We start from the raw sequence: 24,007 nt of genomic DNA, 5'->3' as shown, positions 1-24,007 counted from the left end.
AAAAATTTTTATAATTTTCACAAAGTCCAATTTACAAATTTTTCCTTTTAGTTCAGGTTTTTTACATTCTACTTTGAAATCTTTGCCTAATCCAAGGTCACTAAGACTTTCTTCTGTGTTCTCTTCTAGAAGTTTTATAATTTAAGCTCTAACATTTAGGTTTCTGATCCATTTACAGTTAATTTTTATATATGGTGTGAGGCATAAGTTGAGGTTCATTTTTTTGGCATATATATATATATATATATATATATATATATATATATCCAGTTGTTCCAACACTATTAGTTGAATATATTATCTTTTACCACTTAATTGCCCTACCAACTTCGTTGAAACTCAGTTGACCATATATGTGGGTTCTGGACTCTATATTGTTCCATTGTCTATCTTTGCCATACCATTCTGTTTTGGCTAAATAACTTTAAGTTTTGAAATTAGGTAAAGTCCTTTAATTTTGTTCTTATTTTCAAAGTTGTCTCAGCAATCTTAGGTCTTTTGCATTTCCATATAAATTTAAGAATCAGCTTATCAGTTTCTACAAAAAGCCTGGTGGGATTTGAAGGAGATTGCCATTCAGTCTTTAGATCAGGTTCAGAATTGCTGTCTTAATGGTATGGAATCTTTCTGATCATTAAAATGGTATATTTCTTAATTTATTTAAGTCTTTAGAATTTTTTCACTTAACAGTGTTTTATATAATTTGCAGTGTATGAGTATGGTACATTTTTTGTTAAATTTATTTCAAATATTTCATAATTTTTATGCTATTATAAATAATAGTATTGGGTTTTTAATTTCGGTTTCCAAAGATTTATTGTTTGTAATACAGTTTTATTTGTTGTAGAAATATGATTGATTTTTGTTTATTGATGTTGTCTCCTGTGATCTTGAGAGTAGTTCTAGTAGCTTTTTAGATATATTCCTTAGGATTTTCTATGTAGATGATCATGGTATCATTGAATAAAGGCAATTTTACTTCTCCTTTTACAATCTGTATGCTTTTTATTTCTTTTTCTTGCCTTATTGCACAGCTTAGAGTCTTAAGTACAGTGTTCCATAGAAGTATTGAGAATGGACATTGCTTTTTTTCCAGTTTTAGTGAGGGAAAGCATTGAGTCTTTAAACATTAATTGTGATGTTTCAATATGGGTCTTTTTATAGATGCTCTTTATCAGGTTGGGTCTTTTTATAGATGCCTTTTATCAGGTTGAGAAAATCCCTTCTATTCCTGCAGTGGAGAGTTTTTTTTAACATGAATGGGTGTTGAATTTTGTTAGATGCTTTTTTCTGTATTTATTAAAATGATCATAACGTTTTTCTTTTTTAGTCATGTGATGAATTATATTGAATGACTTCAAATGTACCAACCTTTCATTCCTGACTAAACTTCATTTGGTCATGATATATATATGTGTGTATATGTATATATACATAATGTAGTTTGGATTCTATTTGCTAAAATTTTGTTGTAGAATTTTTACATCTTTGTTTATTAGGATATTAGTCTATAGATTTATAACATCGTTGTCTGGTTTTGGTTTCAGAGTAATGCTTGTAACATAGAGTAGGTTTGGTACTATTTCCTCCTCTTCAGTTTCTGGGAAGAGTATGTGTAGAATGGGTATTGTTTCTTAATGTTGGAATTTACCAGTGAAGCCATTTGGGTCTGGAATTTTCTTTGTGGAAAGATTTTTAACTGCAAATTCAACTTCTGTACACAATAGATAGGACTATTCAGTTTATCTCTTCTTGAGGGAGCTTTGGCAGTTTGTATCAAATTCCTTCAGGATTTGCCCATTTTACCTAGATTGAATTTCTTTGTACATAGTTTATAATATTCCTTTATTATCCTTTTAGTATTTTCATAATCTGTAGTGATGTAATTTCTCTCATTACTGGTATTGTTAATTTGTTGATTTTTTTTGAGAACCAGCTCTTGGTTTAATTGATTCTTTTGTCTTTCTGTTCCCTGCTCCCTCCCTCCCTCCCTCCCTCCCTCCTTTCCTTTCTTTCTTACTTACTTGCTTGCTTTTTTTTCTTTTTTTCTTTTTTTTTAAGTAGGCTCTACACTGGGGCTTGAAATCACTACCCTGAAATGAAGACCTGAGCTGAGATCAAGAGTTGGATGCATAACTAACTGAGACACCCAGGAGCCCCAGTTTTCTGTTTTTGCTCCTTGTTATTTCCTTCCTTCTGTTTACTCTGGGTTTAATTTGTTCCTTTTCTAGTTTCTTAAGGCTTATTGTTTAGAAACTGTCTTCTTTTTTAATTTAAGTTTTTAATGCTGTAAATTTCCCATTAAGCACTGCTTTAGCACATCCCACAAATTTTGATGCGTTTTCACTTTCATTCAGTTTAAGATGTTTTCTGATTTCTCTTTTGATTTCTTCTTTGACCCATGGATTATTTATCAGTGAGTTAAATTCTAAATATTTTGAAAATTTTCGGATACCTTTCCGTTACTGATTTCTAGTTGTGATCACAAAGCATACTTTGTATGATTTCAGTCTTTAAATTGATTAAGATTTGTTTTATGGCCCAGATTATGGTCTCTCTTGGTGAATGTTTCACATACATTTGAAAAGTAGATGTATATTCTGCCATTATTGCTGGTAGTGTTCTAAAAATATCAGTTAGGTCTGCTTGGCTGGTAGTATTGTTCAAGTTTTTCTATACCCTCACTAATTTTCTGTTTATCTAATTGATTATTACTAGAGGAACATTGAATTCTACATCTGTACTATGGATTTTTCTATTTCTCTTCCTAATTCTATCTGTGTTCATATGTTTTGAAGTTGTTATCAGTTGTATATATGTTTATTATTATATTTTCTTGATGAATTGACACCTTTATCTTTATGAAGTCTTCTTTTCATTGATGCTAATATTTATTATATGAAATATATTTTATCTGTATTAATATAGCCTATCCAGCCTTCTTTTGACTAGTGTTTACAAAATCTATCTGTTTCTGTTCTTTTAATCTGTCTGTGTCTTTATGTTTCAGGTGGGTTTCTTAGAAGTAGTATATAATTGGATTTTTGCTTTTTCGTCCAGTTTGACTTTTCATTTCAGTATCAAGCTATCTTAAATGCTGTTTCCTTTGATTTCAGTACTTTCATTTTTCTACCATTTGCTCTTAGCTCACTTTCCTCATGAAATTTAATTTGAGTATAGTAATTTTGAATAGCTGTTACCCCTATTAACCCAACTATCTATAACTATAGGTGGTTTAGCTATCTGTTAATGTTGTATTTATATTTGTGGGTAATTTTTTGTTTACATCTCCTGCTCTAGGTTATTCTCTCTTCATCAGGAATGCATCTTTTGTACTTTTCCACATGATCTCTAATACAATATTCTTAATACAGTGTGTGGGTGCTCAGTTGCTATCTGATGAAATACTATCTTACCTAATTATCCTCACAGCTTCTTGAAGGTGTTCAGTTTTTCTTTGAAATAGTACTTCATTTATGGTAGTTTTGGGGATGATCCACTGGTAAATTTCTCAGTGATTCTTAGAAGTTTTATTTCCAGAGTTTAGCTGTCAAATTCTGCGGGTTTATTCAATTTCCATTTTATTTAGGAGAGTCTCAGAGTAAATGTTCCTTATTATCAAATTCTTAATCAAGGTCAGCAAAGTGAGTTTTATGATCCCAAGGTGTTGCCTAACTTCATTCAGTTCTGAACCTACATGCATTTAATTACTGACCTCACCCAGAGTGGGTGGGCTGGAAGTGTAGGTAGTATGACTATACAAAACTGATCCTGTGAAATAGCCCAATGGCCAATAAACATTGGTGATTAGATTATCTCTGGTCTGGAAGGCTGAAGTTAATATTGTTACTACTTTTCCTGATCCTGGTGATCATATTTACTTTGGGATGGCAATTCAAAGAATCTTAGATTTGGGCTTTATGCTGAGAGTGGGTGCTAGCGCTGTTTCGAATTTTTAGTGTGGGAAGTGGGTGATGAGAAAACTCAGGACGTTGGGTTTGGGTTTAAAAGAAACTTTTAGTTCCTTACCCTCTACCTTTGCCCGAATGACTATTTGTACATTCATTTGTGCAAAGGTTGATTTCAAAAGATAACATATGTAACCATGCGGCTCCTACTGCTTCCTATTAGATGATATTGTGGGTATGAAAACAAATTAATCTAGCCTAGCCATTACATTATATTTACCTGAAGTCATGGAACTTTGAACGTATTCTTTGAAAGGTGCCTCTTATGCAAATCCTTTTTTTTTTTTTTTTGTATCCCCAACAGCAATTTGTGTTAGATAGCCCCTTTGTAAATAATTGCTAAGGACATGATTCTGAGTTGTTTTGCCCTCCCCAGCAGCCTCTGAGGTATCTCCTATTGGCCTTTAGGGTTGCCAGTACTCAGGAAGCAAGTATGTCAATGCCGTTAGTTGCTAGCATTTGTGTACAAGCTGTTTTTCCTTTCTTCAGTCTTCCTCAGTTGGCATGAAAAAAAATCAAAAGTGATGGTGCATTCTTTCCATTATAATTCTTTCCAGAACACATCATTTTAGCAATATTACAGTCCCTAATGGTTGTGTGTGGGTTTTCTGTTATTTTTCTCATTAATTCAATCTTAATAACTTCATTGAAACTCTTTTTATGTATCTGAAGTTCATATACTATCTTGGTTTGTCCTACTGTTTCCTTTTCATCTTTTTTATCTATCAATTTGGGAGTGCTCAAGTCTTTGGTTCTCTGCTCTTTCCTGTCCCATTTTCTAACACATGATCTCAACCAGTCTTATGGCTTTAAATACCTTCTGCATGCTAACGGCTCCCAATTCTATCTCTGGTCAAGACCTGTCCCCTGACCTCCAGAACTGTATATCCATCCACCTGCCTACTTGACATGTCTAATAGGCATCCCTAACTTAATATTGTCTCTAATTGAGCCTCTGATGGTCTCCTACAAACCAGCTTCTCCTGCCCCCTTCCCTTAGTTAATGCTAGTTCCATTCTTGTGCCTTGGGCCAGAAACCTTGGTGTCATTCTTGACTCTTCTCTTTGTCTCACACCCAACAACTGGTCTGGCAGCAAATCCTATCCTCTGTCTCCCAAAATGTATCTACATTTGACCATTTATCACCATTCCTTTTGCCACTATCCTGGTGCATGCCACTGTCTTTTGCCTGGTTTACTGAAGTCATTTCCTAACTGGTCTCCCTCCTTCTGCTTTACTTCTCTATAGTCTGTTCTTAGCATATTGGCAGAGTAACCTTGTTAAAACTTCCCTTAGTTCTTAAAATTTTTCTGTTGAAAACCTTCCAGTAGTTCCCTGTTTGTTCCCATCTGTTACCTATAAGAACCTGTGTGATCTGATCCTACATTACCTCTCCATTCTCATTTCCTATTGTTCTCTTCCTTGTTTACTCTGTTAGAGCCACACGGCCTCTTGGCCGTTCCTTGAACATGCTTTCCTTCAAAGCCCTTATACTTGCTGTTCATGCTACATAGAATTCTTTTCCTGCTAGTATCAGCAAACCTAGCTTTCTCACTTCCTTTGGGTTTTTGCTCCCTGAAACCTTCCCTGACCATAAGTTTCATGAGGGCAGAGATTTTTGTCTTGTTTCGTGTACTACAGAATTCTTAGCACCTAGAAGTAGTCGCTGGCATGTAGTGGATTCTCACACATCTAAAAATTAATAAGTGAATGGGTAAGTGATCCTGATTCTCGTAATACCTCTTAAAAAAGAAGATGTAAGCTAACATAGCTCTACTAGGTATAAAGGTATGTTGAAGGAAGAAGGATGGAAGGGTTGAAGGAAGGCTGGATGGAAAATAAGGAGGATTTGGAAAATAATTTTAAATATCTTGAAATATAGATCAATCCTATAAATGTATGAATAGCAGTATTCTTTTATTTAAATAACTATTTTATTATTTTTCCACGGAGGTCACAAAAATTAGTTACCCCATCAATAGGAAACAGATTTGAACATCAGGCTGCAGTGTGAACCGGGAGATAAAGTTCTGTTCTGGATTAAGAACTGTAGACAGATAAATCAGATGTCCCTGAGTCATTGTGTAATTTAAGAAGGTTAACAGTGTGTCTTGGTTTTCCATGAATAGTCTTGGTTTAACTCTCTTGTTAATTATTAATAGGGTGGGTTTTTAATTCTCTCAAGGGTCTGAGTCTGATGATAAGTTATAAGGGCACCCTATAATTAAAGTGCTTGCTCCTGGCTAATGATTGTAACAGATATTGAAATTCATCATAATTTCTTATTTCTCGGGCACCTGGGTGGCTCAGTCGACTGGTTAAGCGTCTGCCTTCAGCTTGGGTCATGATCTCAGGGTCCTGGGGTTGAGCCCCATGTCTGGCTCCCTTCTCTGTGGGAGTCTGCTTCTCCCTCTGTCTCTGCCCCTCCCCTCCGCTCATGTGTACGTGCTCTCTCTCTCTCTCTCCCCATAAATAAATAAAATCTTTAAAAACAAAACAAAAAAAAAGGAAGCGTGACTTCCCAAACCCCTGTTCTGGTCACTAGCTGCTTTGAGAGAACACCGTTCAGGGTTGCAATAGTAAAACCTTGATTATCTGGCACATAACTGGAACCCTTAAGAAAATGATTATTTTCTATAATTTTTCTATGCCAGTATAAGTACATGTAGAAAAGTTTATGTAAATTGTATTATGCTGTATGTGTTATCCTACAACTTAATGTTCTGTGTTATTGTATATAGATGTACTTCATTTTTTCTACTAAATTTCTGGTTTGCAGTTTTCAAAAAATCAGTATCAAAAAACAATGTATAGGAGAGCTGCCTGTATGAAACCATAAGATAAGCAAAAAAGAATGCTTTCAATATCTTAATCATAAGTAAAGAGCATAAATACATGTCTTACCATTTATGGTATAGAAATCCTTACACTGGATTTCCCCATTCACAAAAAAGTAAATAAAACTTAGACCAACTTGCCAAAATCTGGTCGTAAGGGAATTTTTGAAGAGAACTCATCACCATAAACACATGTACGCTATGTAGAAATTCTCTTAAATCAATAAAGAAAATAAGGAAATGCAAAGAAGCAAAAAGAAAAATTCTCCCTGGTGAAATCACTCAAAGTCAGTCACTGCTAACAATGCATTTCATTTTTCTTTTTATATCTGTCGTAAGTGTTGTTAGTTTGTGTATTTTTACATGGCTTTAATCATACCGTGTATATAAATGTGCGTCCTGCATCTCTACCTCCCAGATTAATATTTAATATTTTACTATTAAGATAGTTAATATTTTAACTATTTTTCTATATGCTTTAGCCTAGATTTCCAGAAGAGGAATTACTGGATCAAAAGCTATGACTATTTAAAAATATTTTTTGATACATATTGCCACACTGCTTTTCATAAGTATTGTACCAGTTAATACTTTAACCAGTCGTGTCTGATGTTGCTTTATTTCATCACACCTGTGCTTGGGTTGGACATTATGATTTTTAAAATATCGTGATTGCAAAAACAAAAGTTCCTCACTGTTTGCACTTCGTCCAGTTTTTGTGATGTACATTTTCTATAAACATATTATTATTTGAATTCTATTGTGTATTAAAACATGATTTTGTAGCTTAAGAGACCTCCATTTAGGGGGGAATGCCCCCTTATAAATAAAACTTTAATAGAGCATGTTCAAAAGGCAATTATTAATTTGTTTTTTTGTGGGTTGTTTTTAAGATTTTATTTTTTATTTATTTGAGAGAAGAGCAAGCAAGCATGAGCCGGGAGGAGGGGCAGATGGAGAGGGAGAAGCAGGCTCCCCACTGAGCAGGGAGCCTGATGTGGGGCTCCATCCCAGAACCCTGGGATTGTGACCTGAGCTGAAGACAGCCACTTAACTGACTGAGCCACCCAGGCACCCCAAGACAATTATTAAGTTTTAATTAAGGATCAATTATCCAGGTTACCTTATTGAAATCAACCTCAAAAGCAGGAAGAAAACCTTTCTAAAATGCTTATTTAGTGGAAAACGGTTTTCACAGTGGGGAAATGTGGCTTCTTATTAAGAAAAATTTAAATATTTATCTTGGATTTAGCTAACATTATATGTATATATATACCTTATATATATATAATAATATATAATATATATAATATATATAATATATATAATATACGTAAGGTTTCATTGATTTCATTGAGTACTAATGAATAACGAACTAATCATAGAAATTTGATATTTCTTTCAAGAACAGTTAACATTTACTAAAATAATATCTTAAATATTTTCTTCTTTTCAAGGTATCATAGACGTCGTAGGAAACTGGATCCTCCAAAAGACAGATGATACTGAGGTTTTCAGGAATCAAAATATGTTATCTTGTGTCTCATTTGCCATTTGAAAATGCAATGGAGTATATTCACTAATATGTTATATAGCAAAATAATAAAATGTCTTCATATATTAGAATGTATATTTCTTTATATATAGATATATATAGATATATATATATTAGGGTATCGTGGATTTGACATTCTTACTTACAGAAACTTACTTCATCTTACTTTACTTTTGAGATATTAAGGTCTGCCATTTATTTTTATGTGTCTAGTGTGATTAACTATTTTTACATTATCAGCCATATATTATTAGTAGTATAAATGTGATTAATAGAAATGTGCATGGTACTCCTGATTCTCAAGGAGATTTTTAAATTGCCTTTGAAAAGAAACTCATGAGGCCCACTCAGAAAATTAATGTGACAATTCTTGTGACTTCTAAATTAAGTTACGGTTGACCCTTGAACAACACGAGTTTGAACTGTGCGGGTCCATTTATACACAGATTTTTTTTTGGATGAATATAGTCCAGTACTGTAAATGTATTTTCTCTTTCTGATGATTTTCTTAGTAACATTTTCTTTTCCCCAGCCTTACTGTAAGAATACAATATAAAGTACATATAACATGTAAAATATATGTTAATTGAACATTAATGTTATCGGTAAGGCCACCAGTCAACAGTAGGCCGTTAGCGATTAAGTTTTTGGGAAGTCAAAGTTATAGATGGATTTTTGAGTGCATGGCGATTGGTATCTCTAACCCCCTTGTTGTTCAAGGGTCAACTGTAATTACATTTTAATTAGTTCTACTGTCTGCCGGGTCCTTTATATACATCATTATTAAATTCTCGCAATAATTCTTTAAAGAAAGAGCATCATCCCCATTTTATGGGAAGGCCAAGTGACTTGAACCCTACCTACTTAGCAAATGGGAGAGCCAAAATCCAAACGGTCAGGCCCCAAAGCTTTTTTACAGTATATTACAGTGACAAAAGGGTATTTTCTTTCACCCAAGAGTGTACTTTCCTAGAAAGAAAGTACATTTTGCTTACAGTTTATATAATTTTTTTTGAGATTTTTTTTTCTGGCTCTTTTAAAAATTATGCTAGCTTCAGAACACATGCAGCTCTGGTTAAAATGTTGATATCACTAGGGGCGCCTGGGTAGCGCAGTTGTTAAGCGGCTGCCTTCGGCTCAGGGCGTGATCCCGGCGTTCTGGGATCGAGTCCCACATCGGGCTCCTCTGAGTCCCACATCGGGCTCCTCTGAGTCCCACATCGGGCTCCTCCGCTGGGAGCCTGCTTCTTCCTCTCCCACTCCCCTGCTGTGTTCCCTCTCTCGCTGGCTGTCTGTCACATAAATAAATAAAATCTTTTAAAAAAAAATGTTGATATCACTAAACTAGTTTGTGAGAATGTTAGTAGATTATTCTGCTGTTGATTGTCACTACCGCCTTATATGTGATCCTTGATGGCATTACTGCTCCTGTGAGTTCTATTTAGGAGGTGAGGAATCTCTTAAGAAGGTGGAAAAGTGTTTTATTCAGACTTGTAAAATATTTGTGGTATTTTAAAATTTGGTGTGAAAAATGATTTCAGTAAAGTGAAATTGAAATGAAATTCATTGAAATGAAAACTTATTTTAAGTCTGTTGTTTAATCTAGTTCTTTTAATAAAGGAACTCTTGCTGAAGGTTTAAGTATTTTGTAGAATCTACAGAATAATAAATAGGGAAGAGTAAAGGAACTAATTAATAATGGCCACCCTCTGTTACCAAAAGGAAATGTTTTTTAGTGGCTTACTTTTTTCATTAATACATTAATCTGGGGGGAAAGATAAAAAAAAATAAGTTGGTAGAACTTAATAATCAGAAATATTTACCAGACAAGTTTAATGACGTTGAAAAGTGGTTAAATTTTTTCAGGTTGATTTATATCCAAATTTTTATTAAGATTGAGATATGCCACATTTTAAAAGTAGGAAGAATAAGGAATTTAATTAAATAAAAATTTTTTTTCTAAGTACAAAGATGTACTAAACGGAGATTGTTCAACTGTAAAATACCTAAACATCACATCCACATGTCAAAGCTTTGGAGAATTAATTTCAATCTTATTGTGCTGGAAATACAGAGTAATACTGTAGTTGCTGGAATTTTGGTTTTCATGGATTGCTGTTATTTAGTTTTGCTAAATAAGTACATATTCCATCACCATCGTCACCTCCTTTCTGCTTCTTCCATTCCCCACTACCCCAGGAGTAGTAACTTACCTGTCATCACTAACATTTTATTAAATGTCCACTTATTTGTCTCCTTTTTCCCTGAAACTTAAAAACTTCATAAGGTGGGACGGTCCTTTAAATGGAATTAATTGAGCTTCATGAAAAATTTACTACTGAGTTCTTTTTTTTTTTTTTTTTTAACGACCCAGTTCTGTGTCCATTGGTAAGGTGGAGCAACACACCTCAAGCTGATAAAAAGCACTGTCGGTGAAACCACCAGAGGGCACTCTCACATAGTGTTGTATTCAAACGTTGCTCACCCAAAGGTAGTAGTTTAAAGTGCTTCTACCAGAGAATATTTGGATGTTCTTTAGGTAAGAATGAGTGCTAGAATAAATGGCAGTAGTGAACTTATGTGTTGAGATATTCTGAGTCCATTATTCATTCTGTTGATCTACTTGTTAAGCATTTACCAAACCCCTAATACATGTGAAGAGGCATTATACTTTTTGCTAGGCCAATAGCAAAAAATGGTCCTTTCTAAGGATGATTGTATCTACTTCACTAGTATCTACTGAGCTACTGAATTTTTATAATGATGTTTTTAAACAGTGAACATAGTACATTATTATTTTTTTAATTAAAAAGTAGATAAATAGAAACTAAAAATTACCCATAATTATCCCTTGTAAAGATAACACTAAAATTTTTGCTCTCCTTCTTCCATTTTATTTCACTGCATAAATATATGTCAGAAAATAAAAGTAGTATTAATTATGCATGCTATTTTTTAACTTCCTTTTTTCATTTAATATAACTGATTTTTTTTGCCATATCATTACTCTCGTGTAACAAATGCATATTACTGTATAATCTGATTATCATAATTAACTCCCTACTTTTAGACATAATCATTGTTTCTCTTTGTCCCCTATTATAAATAATACTGTCATTAACATCCTAGTGGATACTTTTACTTTTTTCTAAAAGACTTTATTTTTAGGGGCACCTGAGTGGCAGTTGGTTAAGTGTCTGACTTTTGGTTTCAGCTCAGGTCATGATCTCAGGATCTGTGCTCAGTGCAGAATCTGCTTAAGACACTCTCCCTCTCCCTGTACCCCTCCCCCAGTCAAACAAATAAATCTTCAAAAAAAAAAAGTGAAAGACTTTAGTTTTTAGAACAGTTTAGGTTCACAGCAAAATTAAAGGGAAGGTACAGATATTTCCCATATCCCAACATATACCTTCCCCCTATTTCAAGCCTATCTTTGCTTCATTGTATTGCATTTACTTCTTTGTCAAAAATCAGTTGACTATATTTATGTGGCTCTATTTTTAGGCTCTCCTGTTCTGTTGAAATATTTTGTCTATTAGCTCACTAGCACCACACTCTCTTGATAACTGTAGCCTTATAGTAAGTCTTGAAATAAGATCGTGTCAGTCCTCTAACTTTGTTCTCCTTCTTCAATACTGGAGGATTACATTAATTGCTTTTTTTTTTTTAAAGATTTTATTTATTTATTCGACAGAGATAGAGACAGCCAGCGAGAGAGGGAACACAAGCAGGGGGAGTGGGAGAGGAAGAAGCAGGCTCATAGCGGAAGAGCCTGATGTGGGGCTCGATCCCATAATGCCAGGATCACGCCCTGAGCTGAAGGCAGACGCTTAACCGCTGTGCCACCCAGGCGCCCCCATTAATTGCTTTTTGAAAGTTGAACCAGCCTTATATACCTGGCATAAATCCCATTTGATCATGGTGCATAATTCTCTTTTATACTTTTTTTCAATTTGATTTACTAATACTTTGTTGAGGATTTTTGCATCTATATTCATTTTAGATATTGGCTTGTAGTTTTCTCTTCTGGCAATGTCTTTGGTTTTGGTATTAGGGTAATGTTGGCCTCATGGAATGAGTTAGGAAATATTCCCTCTGTTCTATCTTTTGAAAGAGATTGTAGAGAATTGTTATTATTTCTTCCTTATATGTTTGGTAGAATTCACATCTGGGCTTGGTGCTTTATGTTCTGGAAGGTTATTATTGATGCAATTTCCATATTTTATTTATTTATTTATTTATTTATTTATTTATTTTAAGATTTTATTTATTTGTCAGAGCACGTGAGCACAAGTGGGGGAGCGGCAGGCAGAGGGAGAAGCAGACTCCCTGCCCAGCAAAAGTCTGATGTAGGCGAGCATAAAGAGCCTGATGCAGGACTCAATCCCAGGACCACAGGATCATGACCTGAGCTGAAGGAAGACACTTAACAGACTGAGCCACCGAGGCGTCCCAGTGCAATTTGTTTAATAGATACAGGCTTATTCAAGTAGTCTATATCTTGTGCGAGTTTTGTCAGATTCAAAGAATTGGTGTACTTCATCTAAGTTATCGGTGGGTGTAGAGTTGTCCATGGGAATTGTAGTAATGGCCCCTCTTCCATTTCTAGTATCAGCAATTGGTGTCTTGTCTTTTTTTCTTACTTATCCTGGCTAGTGACTTACTATTTTTTATTGATCTTTACGAAGAACAGCCTTTGGTTTTATCAATTTTTTCTATTGATTTCCTGTTTTCAATTTTATTGATTTCTACTCTAATTCTCATTATTTCTTTTTTTTCTGCATACTTCGGATTTAATTTGCTCTTCTTTTTCTAGTTCCCTAAGGTGGAAATTTAGATGGTTGGTTAATTTTAAATCTTTCTCTTTAACACATATATTCAATGCTAAAATTTCCCTTCAAGCATGGCTTAAACACTGCGTCTTACAAATTTTGATAGGTTTGTTTCATTTTCATTTAGTGCAAAATACTGTTTAATTTCTGTTGATATTTCTTCCTTGACTCATGTGTTATTTAGCAGTGTGTTATTTAATCTTCAAGTATTTGGGGATTTTCCAGCTGTCTTTCTGTAAATGATTTCTAGTTTAATCCCATTGTGGTCTGAGAGCAGACATTGTATAATTTCTATTTTAAGTTTGGTAAGTTGTGTTATATGGCCAAGAATGTGGTCTATATTAGTGAACATTCCATGTGAACTTGAGAAGAATATGTATTCTACTGTTGTTGGTTGAAGTCATCTATAGATGTCTGTTATATCTAGTTGATTGATGGTGGTGTTGAGTTCAGCTATGTCCTTAGTTATTTCCTGCCTGCTGGATCTGTCCATTTCTGATAGAGGGGATTAAAGTTTGCAATTATAATACTGCATTCATCTATTTCTCCTTGCAGTTTTATCACTTTTGCCTCACATATTTTGGCATTCTGTTGTTAGGTGCATACACATTAACGGTTGTCATGTCTTCTAGAAAAATTACCCTTTTATCATTATGTAATGCCCTTCTTTTCCCTGATAGGGTTCCTTGCTCTGAAGTTTGCTCTGTCTGAAATTAATATAGCTACTCCTGCTTTCTCTTGAATAGTATTATTATAGTATATATTTCTCTCTTTCTGTTTATTCTTAATCTGTGTGTGTTTTTCCATTTTAAGTGGGTTTCTTACAGACAACATAGAATTAAGTCTTGTTTTTTATCCACTCTGACAATCTCTGTCTTTTAATTGATGCTTTGGACCATTGACATTCAAAGTGATTATTGATATCGTTGGGTTATTATCCACTATGTTTGCTACTGTTTTCTGTTTGTTGCCCTTGTTTCTGTCTTTTGTGTTTTACTCTTTTTCTGCCTTTTTTGGTTTTGATTAATTTATGTGATTCTGTTTTCTCTCCTTAGCACATCTGTTATTCTTTTTTTTTTTTTTCATCCTTAAGGCCTTCGTACATGCCAGGCCCTGTTGTAATATACTTCTTTCTTTAAAATCTTTTTTAGTGGTTGCCCTAAAGAGTGATTGTGTATATATATTTGCAACTAAGCCAAGTCCACTTTAAGTAACACTATATTGCTTCATGGCAGTGCAAGTACCTTATAGTAACAAAATAATCCTAATTCCTCCCTTCTGTCTCTTGTATCATTGCTGTGACTCATTTCTCATATAAGCATATATACATATCATCAGATACACTGTTGCTATTTTTTAAAGATTTTTTTTTTTTATTTTTAAGTAATCTCTACACCCAACATGGGGCTCAAACTCACAACGCCAAGGTCAAGAATTGCATGCTCCACCGACTGAGCCAGCCAGGTGCCCCTGTTGCTATTTTTTAAACAAAGTTACGTTAGATCAGTGAAGGATAAGAAGAGTTAAAGTTTATATTTTACCTTCACTTATTCCTTCTTCATTGCTCTTTCTCTGTGTAGATCTGAGTTTCTGACGTGTATCATTTTCCTTTTCTTTAAAGAACTTTTAATATTTTATTTGCGAGACAGGTCTATTGGCAACAAATTCTTTAAATTTTTGTTTGAGAAAGTTTTTATTTCCCTTCACTTTTGAAGGATAATATTTCAGGGTATAGATTTCTAGGTTGGTGGGATTTTTTTGTTCTCAATGCTTTAAATATTTCCTTCCATTCTCTTCTTGCCTCCATGGTATCTGAACTAAGTTAGATAAAATTCTTACTCTGGAGCACTTGATCAAAGTTTTTAATTAAACATTTGTGTGTGTGTGATTATTTTGATAAATATCTATCTTATCTACAGGACTGTAAACTCTATAACTTGCAAGGTCCCTGACTGGCTCTGTATACCACTGTGTCCCTAGTGCTTAATATGGCCTGGTACATTCATTGTACCACAAACATATGATTTTATAAAAGAATTGGTGTAGTGTAGAGGATAGTAACCCTCCCATTTAATGAATGGGATTTGGGGTTGGGGGATATCTATGAAACTCCTGAAATTGTGTAGAATTTGGAAAATATGTATCTTGTGTCTTTTCCTGGGAATCGAATCTATAGTTTTTCAGTTCATTAAAGGCTATATCACATCATGTCTTAGTTCTTACTTGCGTGCAACTAAGTACATAACAACATTAGTACTGGAATGGTATTGATATGCAACATGGAAAGTGTGGTTTCCACGTATTCTGAGAAAGCAACCTTAGTTAGATCCCAAGCATTTTTTTAAGAACAGAAGACCTCATATGCCTTCATTTTGAAAGGCAGTAGCAATGTGAACAAACCCTGACTTGAAGATTTTTCCAGTTTCAGATGTGTATTTTTCAATTTCCAGAAACGAGTCAACTTGAATATCAGCACATAAACACAAGAGGTTAGCAAATTATTTTATTTGCTGAAGGCATAAATAAATGTCTCCATGGCTTACAGTCAAAGGGAATGAGTTCTTAGATCTTTTTTTTCTCAGAAGTTCAAAATGACTTGCTAATATTCTTAGCAAAATAATTTGTAAATATTGTCCCAATTATAGTTCGGCCATTAGCCCCCTACTATTTTCTAATGTGCTGTTTAACCTTCTGAAAGAAAAAATATTTTAACACAACAGGAAGAAATGCTCAGGAAGAATATGTAATGAGCTTTCTAGTTTTGCACAAAGGCATCTGCTTTGATTTAGTAACATCACCTCATATTTATATAGCATCTTCCCGTAGGAACCTAAAATGCTTCACAGTTGTGATTGTGTAAATTCTTACAGTGTTGCTTGTAAATTACATTTTTAGATGGAAAAACTGAGGCAGAGTTCCACAATTACATCTGGAAATTGCAGGTAGAACCCTGAGTCAGTCTTTAATTCAGCAAGATTATATTCTAATGTTCTCTCCAGGCATCTAATTATTTCAGTAAATTTTATTAAGCACCTATAGAGTTCAAGCCACAATGTATTCAAAGATGAGACCTCATTCCTGATTGACAAAATATCTTGCCCAGACCTTCCCTCCTTTCGCTTCTAGTCAGAGTTCACTTCTTCCTTCTCCATAATCCAAAGCACATTGAATTACTAATGTATCACTTTTTAAAATTTGTCTTGAATTAGAGCAAAGTTTGTGGTTAGTAACATGGTCAGTGTGACAATTTTAATTAGTCCCGTTGGCCTTTTTCATCATTGGGGATGATAAGTGGGATCATAGAAGATAGAATAGTAGACACGAAGGACACCTTCAAGATGATTTTTGGGTACATACTTTGATGATAGGGGAACTGAGATTCAGTCAGACTAATTGATTTGCCGAAGATCACATCATGGCAGAATCAACCAATGTCTTTAAACATTAAGGATATTTTTATATGTATATTTATGCGTACACAGACTGATGAAATTAGCCTGCAACTACAGATGTGCTTACTGGTATACTAGTAGAGGTTCAACAACTGGCTCTGCTGGTAATGTTTGCCAATTTCCATGGTGTAAATAATGCCATCTTGGCTGATTTGATCTATCAACAGTTTAACAACTGGCTCACAAAATTTATGAAAATTTAATAATTGGATCTCAGATTGTAGTGAACCAGCTCTAGCATGCCATTGGATCATTTTCTTACTCATCCTAATTATCCATTCAGAGGCACTCTACCTTATTTTCTGATTAGTATTTCCAGGGGTAAGTAAATTATTCTTTACATGTTAGCTTTAACCTTCACTTTCAGTGTTTTTTGGGTTTTTATGTGTGTTTTTAAAAAGGATTTAATGACTTCTTAATAAGTGTTTAAAACTACTTGGAGGGTCTGTCTCTTAAGAGAACTTTGGATGAACCTTTGAATATCAGTTACCTATTTGCTAAGTTACAAGTCACCCCAAATACTTATTAGCTGAAAACAAAAACCCTATATCTGGGTAAATCTTGTCTAGGTTGGGTTCACCTGATCCTGACTGGGTTTGCCAGTGCATCTGAGGTCTTAATTGGGTTGATGAACCTGGCTGGTATTAGCTGGTGTCACCCATATGTCCAGTGATTGATTGAGTGACCATCAGCTGGAGCCATAAGGAGAACTTTCTGTTTCTCATTACCCAGCAAGTCAGGCCTGGCTTGTTCACATGGCTTCAGAGTTTCAAGGGTATGAGACTGGCAACTGCAAGGTCTCTTAAGGCCTAGTTTTCAAACTGGCACAACATTACTTCCACAAATCCATCCCAGGTTCAGGGAATAGGGAAATACATTCTACTTTTTGAAGGGAAAAACAGCAAATACTGTGGCCATTCCATTCCATTACTGATTTGGGGTTTAGATTGTCATATCTATGGGACGGAGCTGAATGCACGTGATATGGTTGGCCCTCAGTCAAAAGTTGATTAGAGTGTTCTTTTCCAGTGTTTAAAAGAAATTTATAACCTTTACTTATGAACCATCTCTACTTGAATGATCACTCATTGATATACTCAGTAACTGATAATTTCCTTATCTGTTTAATTCGTATATTTTAACGGTGTCTCCTGCACACAGTGGTTAGTAAGGGTTGAGGTGAGGGGAGAGCTAAACAATAAGGTAATATTGGAGGCCAAGATAAGACATTAAGTAGTCAATTGATAAATTTTATACCATCATTCAAGTTCAGGAAAAGCAGTCACTGGAGATTATATTATTTAGGGAAGATTGCTTCATAGAGAACCATTTTTTAAATTTATTGAGGTATAATTTATATACATTAAATGAATACATTTTAAATGTGTGGTTTGATGACCTTTAACGAATGTATACATTCATGTGACCATCTTCACAACCAAGATAGAAGACATTTTTATCATGACCCTTTTGCTGTAAATTTTCCCCAATACCTGGGCCTAGACATAGTGGTGAGTCCAAAGCCAAAAGACCAGTTTCAAAGAAAGATAAGTGAATTTAAAAAGCTGGAAAAAGCAGACATTCAATTTTATAAATAAACAGTATGCTTTATAGGTTCTTTATAAAGTAAGCAATTTTAGCTTGTTAAAACTAATATAGATGCATGTAATTGTCAAGGCATTAGTGAAAAACTGCATCAAAAATTCTTGAAAACGTTGGGAGAATCTATGGCAGAGAAGATAGTTTAATTGTCACTTACCAACAACCTAACAACTTGAAATATTTGGGTAGACTAACTCATAGAATGAATAAAGCTAATTATTTTTCTCTGCAACCTTATTGATGGGTATGAATGTATAGATAATGCTAATATGGCAATTCCTTTAGTTTATGTGCTATTAGAATATGATAGTAATAGGAAGGAGGAATTCTTTTTTTCAGCTTCATTGCTGAAAAACATAACTAACATAACATAATGATTGTGGTTTGAACTTCTGTGTAGGAATACAATTGGATATGTAGTGGCAGTGACAAGAAAACATTTTGGAGTAGTTACCGAAATTAAGGACCATGACCCAGAATGTAAGTCAACATACCACTTCTTTCTTTGAGAAAGTCTTGGTCAACTGACCTAAACAGTGTGCTTAGTGACTTGTTGAAGATTATAAATCATGTAAAGGCTAATGCAGTAAATTCAAGATTATTCTTTTTTTATATGATAATATGGAAGGCAATCATAACTGTGATTGCGTGCTGAGACATGATGGTTATCCACAGGGTGAGCTCTTTTGAGCATATTTGAACATCTAGTGCGACTGCAAGAAACCAGTTTGGTCTCAAAATATAAATTGGCCAACTAGAGTTATTAATTTTTTTGATCTCTTCAGAATTCTTCCTTGCAAGGCAGGAATGCAACATGTTTTTCAATGGCAGATCAGATTGAAGGGCACACCAAAAGGTAGCAGTTTGAAAGAATAGGGTTTCTATAGACTGTTATTACATGTTCCATAATTTACAACAATTCCCAGTGAAGGTGATTATCTTGATGTTGCACATCTGCAAAAAAGTTATCAAACTGTTAAGAATTTGATAGGATGCTTCGAATTTTATTTTCCACTAAAAGAATGTCCAGATACAGCCAATTCATGGATCTGGAATCCGTTTATTTCATTAAAAAATGATTTGAATTATAAACTGGTAACTAGTGAAGAATTGAACATGAATTTTGAAAATACAGCATCACTCACCTCATTTTGGACAAAGTTAAAAATGAATAGTCCGAGCATGTGGAAATTATTTTAAAACCCCTTTTTTCCATTTTCATCATCATCCCTTTGTAAATACCATTTTTTCTTATGAATGATACTAAAGCAACACATAGAAGCAGTTTTGATATACATCATTCCCTGAAAGTAGTATTATCAGTCCTGGATTAGACATTTTAATAAATTAGCTAATCTGTCACATTAAAAACTTAAAAATATTAATATGCATAGTATTGAAAGTATTACATAATGGTCTAATCTAGAGAATTAATAATTCACTCATAATTTTCTTCAGTTACAATTGAACAAAATGTTAAGAGTTCTAGAAATTCTCTAATCTTAAATGTGCATTTTCAGTGAGCAAGTTTTTTTAAATCACTTTTTCCCTTTTATGTTTGTTCTAATTCTAGTTGCTGAAATTTAATGTTCATTGAATCAGATAGTAAAAAATTTAAGCCTGTACTTTCAATTTTTTTCTTTTCATTTCTGCTAATTTAGGGTTTGTTTTTTTGTGTGTGTGGTAATTTATAAAAGTATCAGACTACAACAGAATTAAAGAACTGTCCCGTTTAACGAAAGATTTGGCAACTCCTGTTTTACAGTATACTTTCCAGACCACTATTCAGCTTTGGCTTGAATGCTTCTAGTAACTAGATGTTCATTACCTTTCCAGGAAGCCAACTCATTATTAGACTGTTCTGATTATTAGAAAATGTTTTCTTCAATTGAATAGAAATCAATCTTCCTGTGATTTGTAGTCTTCATACTTGATCCTACTCCTGGAACTGTACAAAATAAATTTACTCCCTTCTGTGTATGACAGCTCTTTGGATATTTGCAAACACTTGTCCTATCCCTCATTTTTCTGTAAGCCTCACTTGTTCTGATTATCCATATGACATGGTTTCCAGAACCTTCCTATCCTGGTTGCCCTCTTCTGGACATACTCTTTTAATAATGTCTTTCTTAAAATGGATTACCCAGAACTGAACTGCACATAAATTTCTTGTTCTGGACAATAAATACACTTCTGCTAATGGTGCCAATAATGCAGTAAGTTTTTTAGCAGTCCTGTCACTCTGTTGATTCACACTGAGTCATAATTTCTTAAGAGGGAATCAGAATATCAAAACAGTCTCCATATTCAGTTGATTCCTTATGTAAATACACTCATCCGCCTTTTTTGATTCCTTTTAGGGAGAAAAGAAAAAAGTCAATTTTCTTTGCTAAACTTACTGATTTTTAATTTTACCGTTTAAATATTAGCAATTTGGTAATGTAACCAAAGGAGATTTTAAGCAGAGGTGCTCTATTTACCCACATCATTGTGGGTAAAGAGTGGAGGGGAGCTGATGGACTAGAACAGGAGGGAGATGAAATGTTGGGTGAACTGTTCAGCAACTGATGTAGTCATTCAGATGACAAAGGACAACGGCCTGGGTTACAGGGAAGCAAAGAAGATGGAGGGAACAGAACAGAGCCCAGAGATACGTGAGAAAATTATTAGGACTTGGTAACTAATTTATATGGGAATAAAACTAATAAATGTAATGAATGAGGAAGGGGGTAATAGCAACTCCTGACATTCAGAAGCTGGCCTAGCATTTACAGGTAGGCCATGTTATTTCCTGTTGGGCATAAGAACCTTGCAGAATACCATGAGACGAGATTATTCTGAGGCCATAATGACATGAGACAAAACAGGTTCATTCCATAATTTTGTCTAAGCACAGACAAAAGCGGTCATTGTGCCATCCACAAAATTCCAAACACCCCCTTCTTTTGGCTGAAATGAGTGACAGCTACTTCTTACCAATTATAACATTATCCTTGCTCTGGGTGGTCCATCTTGTACGTAAGATATGTTAAGATCTCAATCATAAAAATCCCCCTCTTTCTGACCACATCCAATCTAGAATAGGCCTCTGCTTCCTTAGACCCTCTCTCAAATCACTCACACAATTAGCAAATCCTATAATGGGTTCTTTATAATGCTCTCGTACTGAGTTCCATAATTCCCTATGCTGTGCATTCTTCCTGAAGTGAGTCATAAACTCACCTCCTTCAACTAGAGACGTGGTCCTAGTCTGTGGCTGGAAGACATTAAGAATAATCCCAGAGTTTCTTGCTTGGATAATCAGGTGTTGGTAGTACTAGTAATAGACATAAAGAATACTAGATGAGAGGAAGGTAATGTCTTCAATTTTTAACAGGTTATCTTTTTTTTTTTTTAACAGGTTATCTTTGAGATACTAGTAGTTTAAATTCCATGGAGATATCCAGGAGGCCTTTTGGTTGGCTATATGTCTCTGGGGCTTAAGAGAGATGTCTGTGCTGAATGTATCTGTCTCTCATCTCTACCTATACATAAGTATACTCAGAAATGTATATATTTGAGAGCCATTATTTATATAGTAATTGAAGCTGTGAGGTTAGCTAAGATCACCAGGGAGGGAATAGAATGAAAAGAGAAAATGCTGAGGACAAGACCCCAAGGAACACCTATATTTATGAGGTGAGCGGAAAGTGAGATATCCAGAAAAGACTCTTCGAAGAAGCTGCCATTGAGAAAAGAAGAAAGAGAATCAGAAGTAGAAAGAGGCCAGAAGTTAGAGAAGGAAAAAGTTTCAAGAAGGAGAACGAGATTAGTAGTTTTACATGCCCCTAAGAAGTCAAGTGACATAAGGAGCCCTTTAAGCCATTTGACGTGTCCCACCATTTTTTGAGTACCTCTTTACTTTCTCACACAATAAGAGGTTTTAGGCTCCTCTTATCTTCCCTGCCCTAGCCCTAGCATCAGCCATTTGTCTAAGGACTCCTGTTTCCTTTGAATGGAAAATGGTATTTAGAAACCATGATCTGGGGTACTATTCCTTTTAAGAAGCTTGTCTCTGAAGGTCTATAGCTATATGGTGATCACATGAGGGAATGGAAGGTCAGAGAGAAGGGGAAACTTGGCTTAAGTAAAAGATAAGCAAAGCAGAGGTCTGATTATCAGACCTGAAGCTTAAGGTCAGAAGCAAGATAAGGATGATTTGACCTTGAGTCCCAGAGTGGCACATAGAACTCCCAAAGGTTGGGATTCATTTTAGGAATCCGGGTGAAGCTCTGCCGTTCAATATGCATTAAGTGAGGCCATCTGCAAAGGCTGGACACCAAAGCAAAGACTGAAGCCACTGGTGAAGTATTTGGTTTATCTCCTGTCAAGCATTTTATCCAGGCATGTGGGCTTCGTGTTGCAATTGTTAAGTCCCTTCTTATTAGAGTGATAATTATGTTTATTGACTTTAATATTCTTTATCATTAAGAAAAGAATTGAGTGTCTGGTGTAAGCATTTCTGATTTTGTTGACCAAGTATTCCAACCCTCTTTCTTCTAGAAAATGTCCATTTTCCTCCCACAAACATCTGTAGGGAGTCCCAACTCCTGGCTAAAGTTTATTGGACTAAAGATGAGTGACCACATCAAGTAGGGCTGATCAAAATACTGTGTTTTGGTCTTCAGTGAGCAGATGACCTAAACCAGGGTAATCAGAGTCCTTCCTTGGGATTTGAAACACTGATGCTGGGGAAGAGGCTTACTCCCTCTCTAAGACAGAGAGGTCGAGTATCACTGTGTTTGTGGCATAATTCCCAGGAAGAAGCCAGTACAAGAGGAACAGAGATGAGAGATGAAAGAAGACTCCAGGTGGCATTTGAATCTCTGATCCCTTGTCTGTGAGGCCCAGGTATGCTCTTGCCATCTCAGAACTGATGAGCCTTCCAGCAGATTCCTTTTTGCCCAAGCTAGTTTTGACTTGGGTTTCAGTCACTTTTCACTAAAGGAGAGAGACCTCATTCACAATGACTTCAAATAAGTCTCGTTTGAATTTATATTGTCAAAGCTTATTACTTCATTTATATTGTCAAAGGTCAACTCCATTTCCCCCTTTTTAGAATTGAGGTATATTAACATGCAGTGTTATATTAGGTTCACGTGTTCAATATAGGGATTCAACAATTCTATGCATTTCTTGGTGCTCATCAAGGTAAGTGTACTTTTGATCTCCTTTATCTATTTCACTCCTCTCCCCACTCACCTCCCCTCTGGCATCCACCAGTTTGTGCTTTTATTTAAGAGTCTGTTTTTTGGTTTATCTCTTTCTTAATTTGTTTTGTTCCTTAAATTCCACATATGAGTGAAATTGTATTTGGTATTTGACTTTCTCTGTCTGACTAATTTCACTTAGTAGTATACCCTCTACGTCTATCCATGTTGTTATGAATGGTAAGAGCTCATTCTTTTTTATGGCTTTTTTATTTTTATGGGTGATATTTTATATATATATATATATATATATATATATATATATATATATATATATCTTACAGCTTTATCCTTTCATCTGTCAATGGATACTTGGGCTGTTTCCATATCTTGGCTATTATAAATAATGCTGCAATAAACATAGGGGTGCATGTATCTTTTCAAATTAGCGTTTTTGTTTTCTTCGAGTGAATACCCAGTAGTAGAACTACTGGATCATAGGGTAGTTCTATTTTTAACTTTTTGAGGAAACTCCATATTGTTTTCTACAGGGGCTGCTCCAGTTTGCATTC

The 24,007-nt window shown here is 34.7% G+C and overlaps 1 protein-coding gene across 7 annotated transcripts in view; it reads left to right on the top strand.

Moving 5' to 3' along the window:
- Positions 1-24,007, top strand: part of MRPL42 (mitochondrial ribosomal protein L42) — a 72,966-nt gene that overhangs the window by 22,307 nt on the left and 26,652 nt on the right. For 3 of the 7 annotated variants that reach the window (XM_044384533.3, XM_026499902.4, XM_044384534.3), the window contains exon 6: positions 8,263-15,399. In XM_044384533.3, coding sequence (XP_044240468.1) covers positions 8,263-8,308 — 46 coding nt within the window. In that variant the 3' untranslated portion in view covers positions 8,309-15,399. Of the gene's footprint in view, positions 1-8,262; positions 15,400-18,646; positions 23,137-24,007 lie in introns of those variants that run through there. The other 4 variants (XM_057316272.1, XM_057316273.1, XM_057316274.1 and 1 more) reach the window with 3 other exon arrangements.

The sequence above is a fragment of the Ursus arctos genome, unplaced genomic scaffold (genome assembly GCF_023065955.2).
Source record: "Ursus arctos isolate Adak ecotype North America unplaced genomic scaffold, UrsArc2.0 scaffold_21, whole genome shotgun sequence".
NCBI lineage: Eukaryota > Metazoa > Chordata > Mammalia > Carnivora > Ursidae > Ursus > Ursus arctos.
This window is presented reverse-complemented; position numbering and strand designations above follow the sequence as displayed.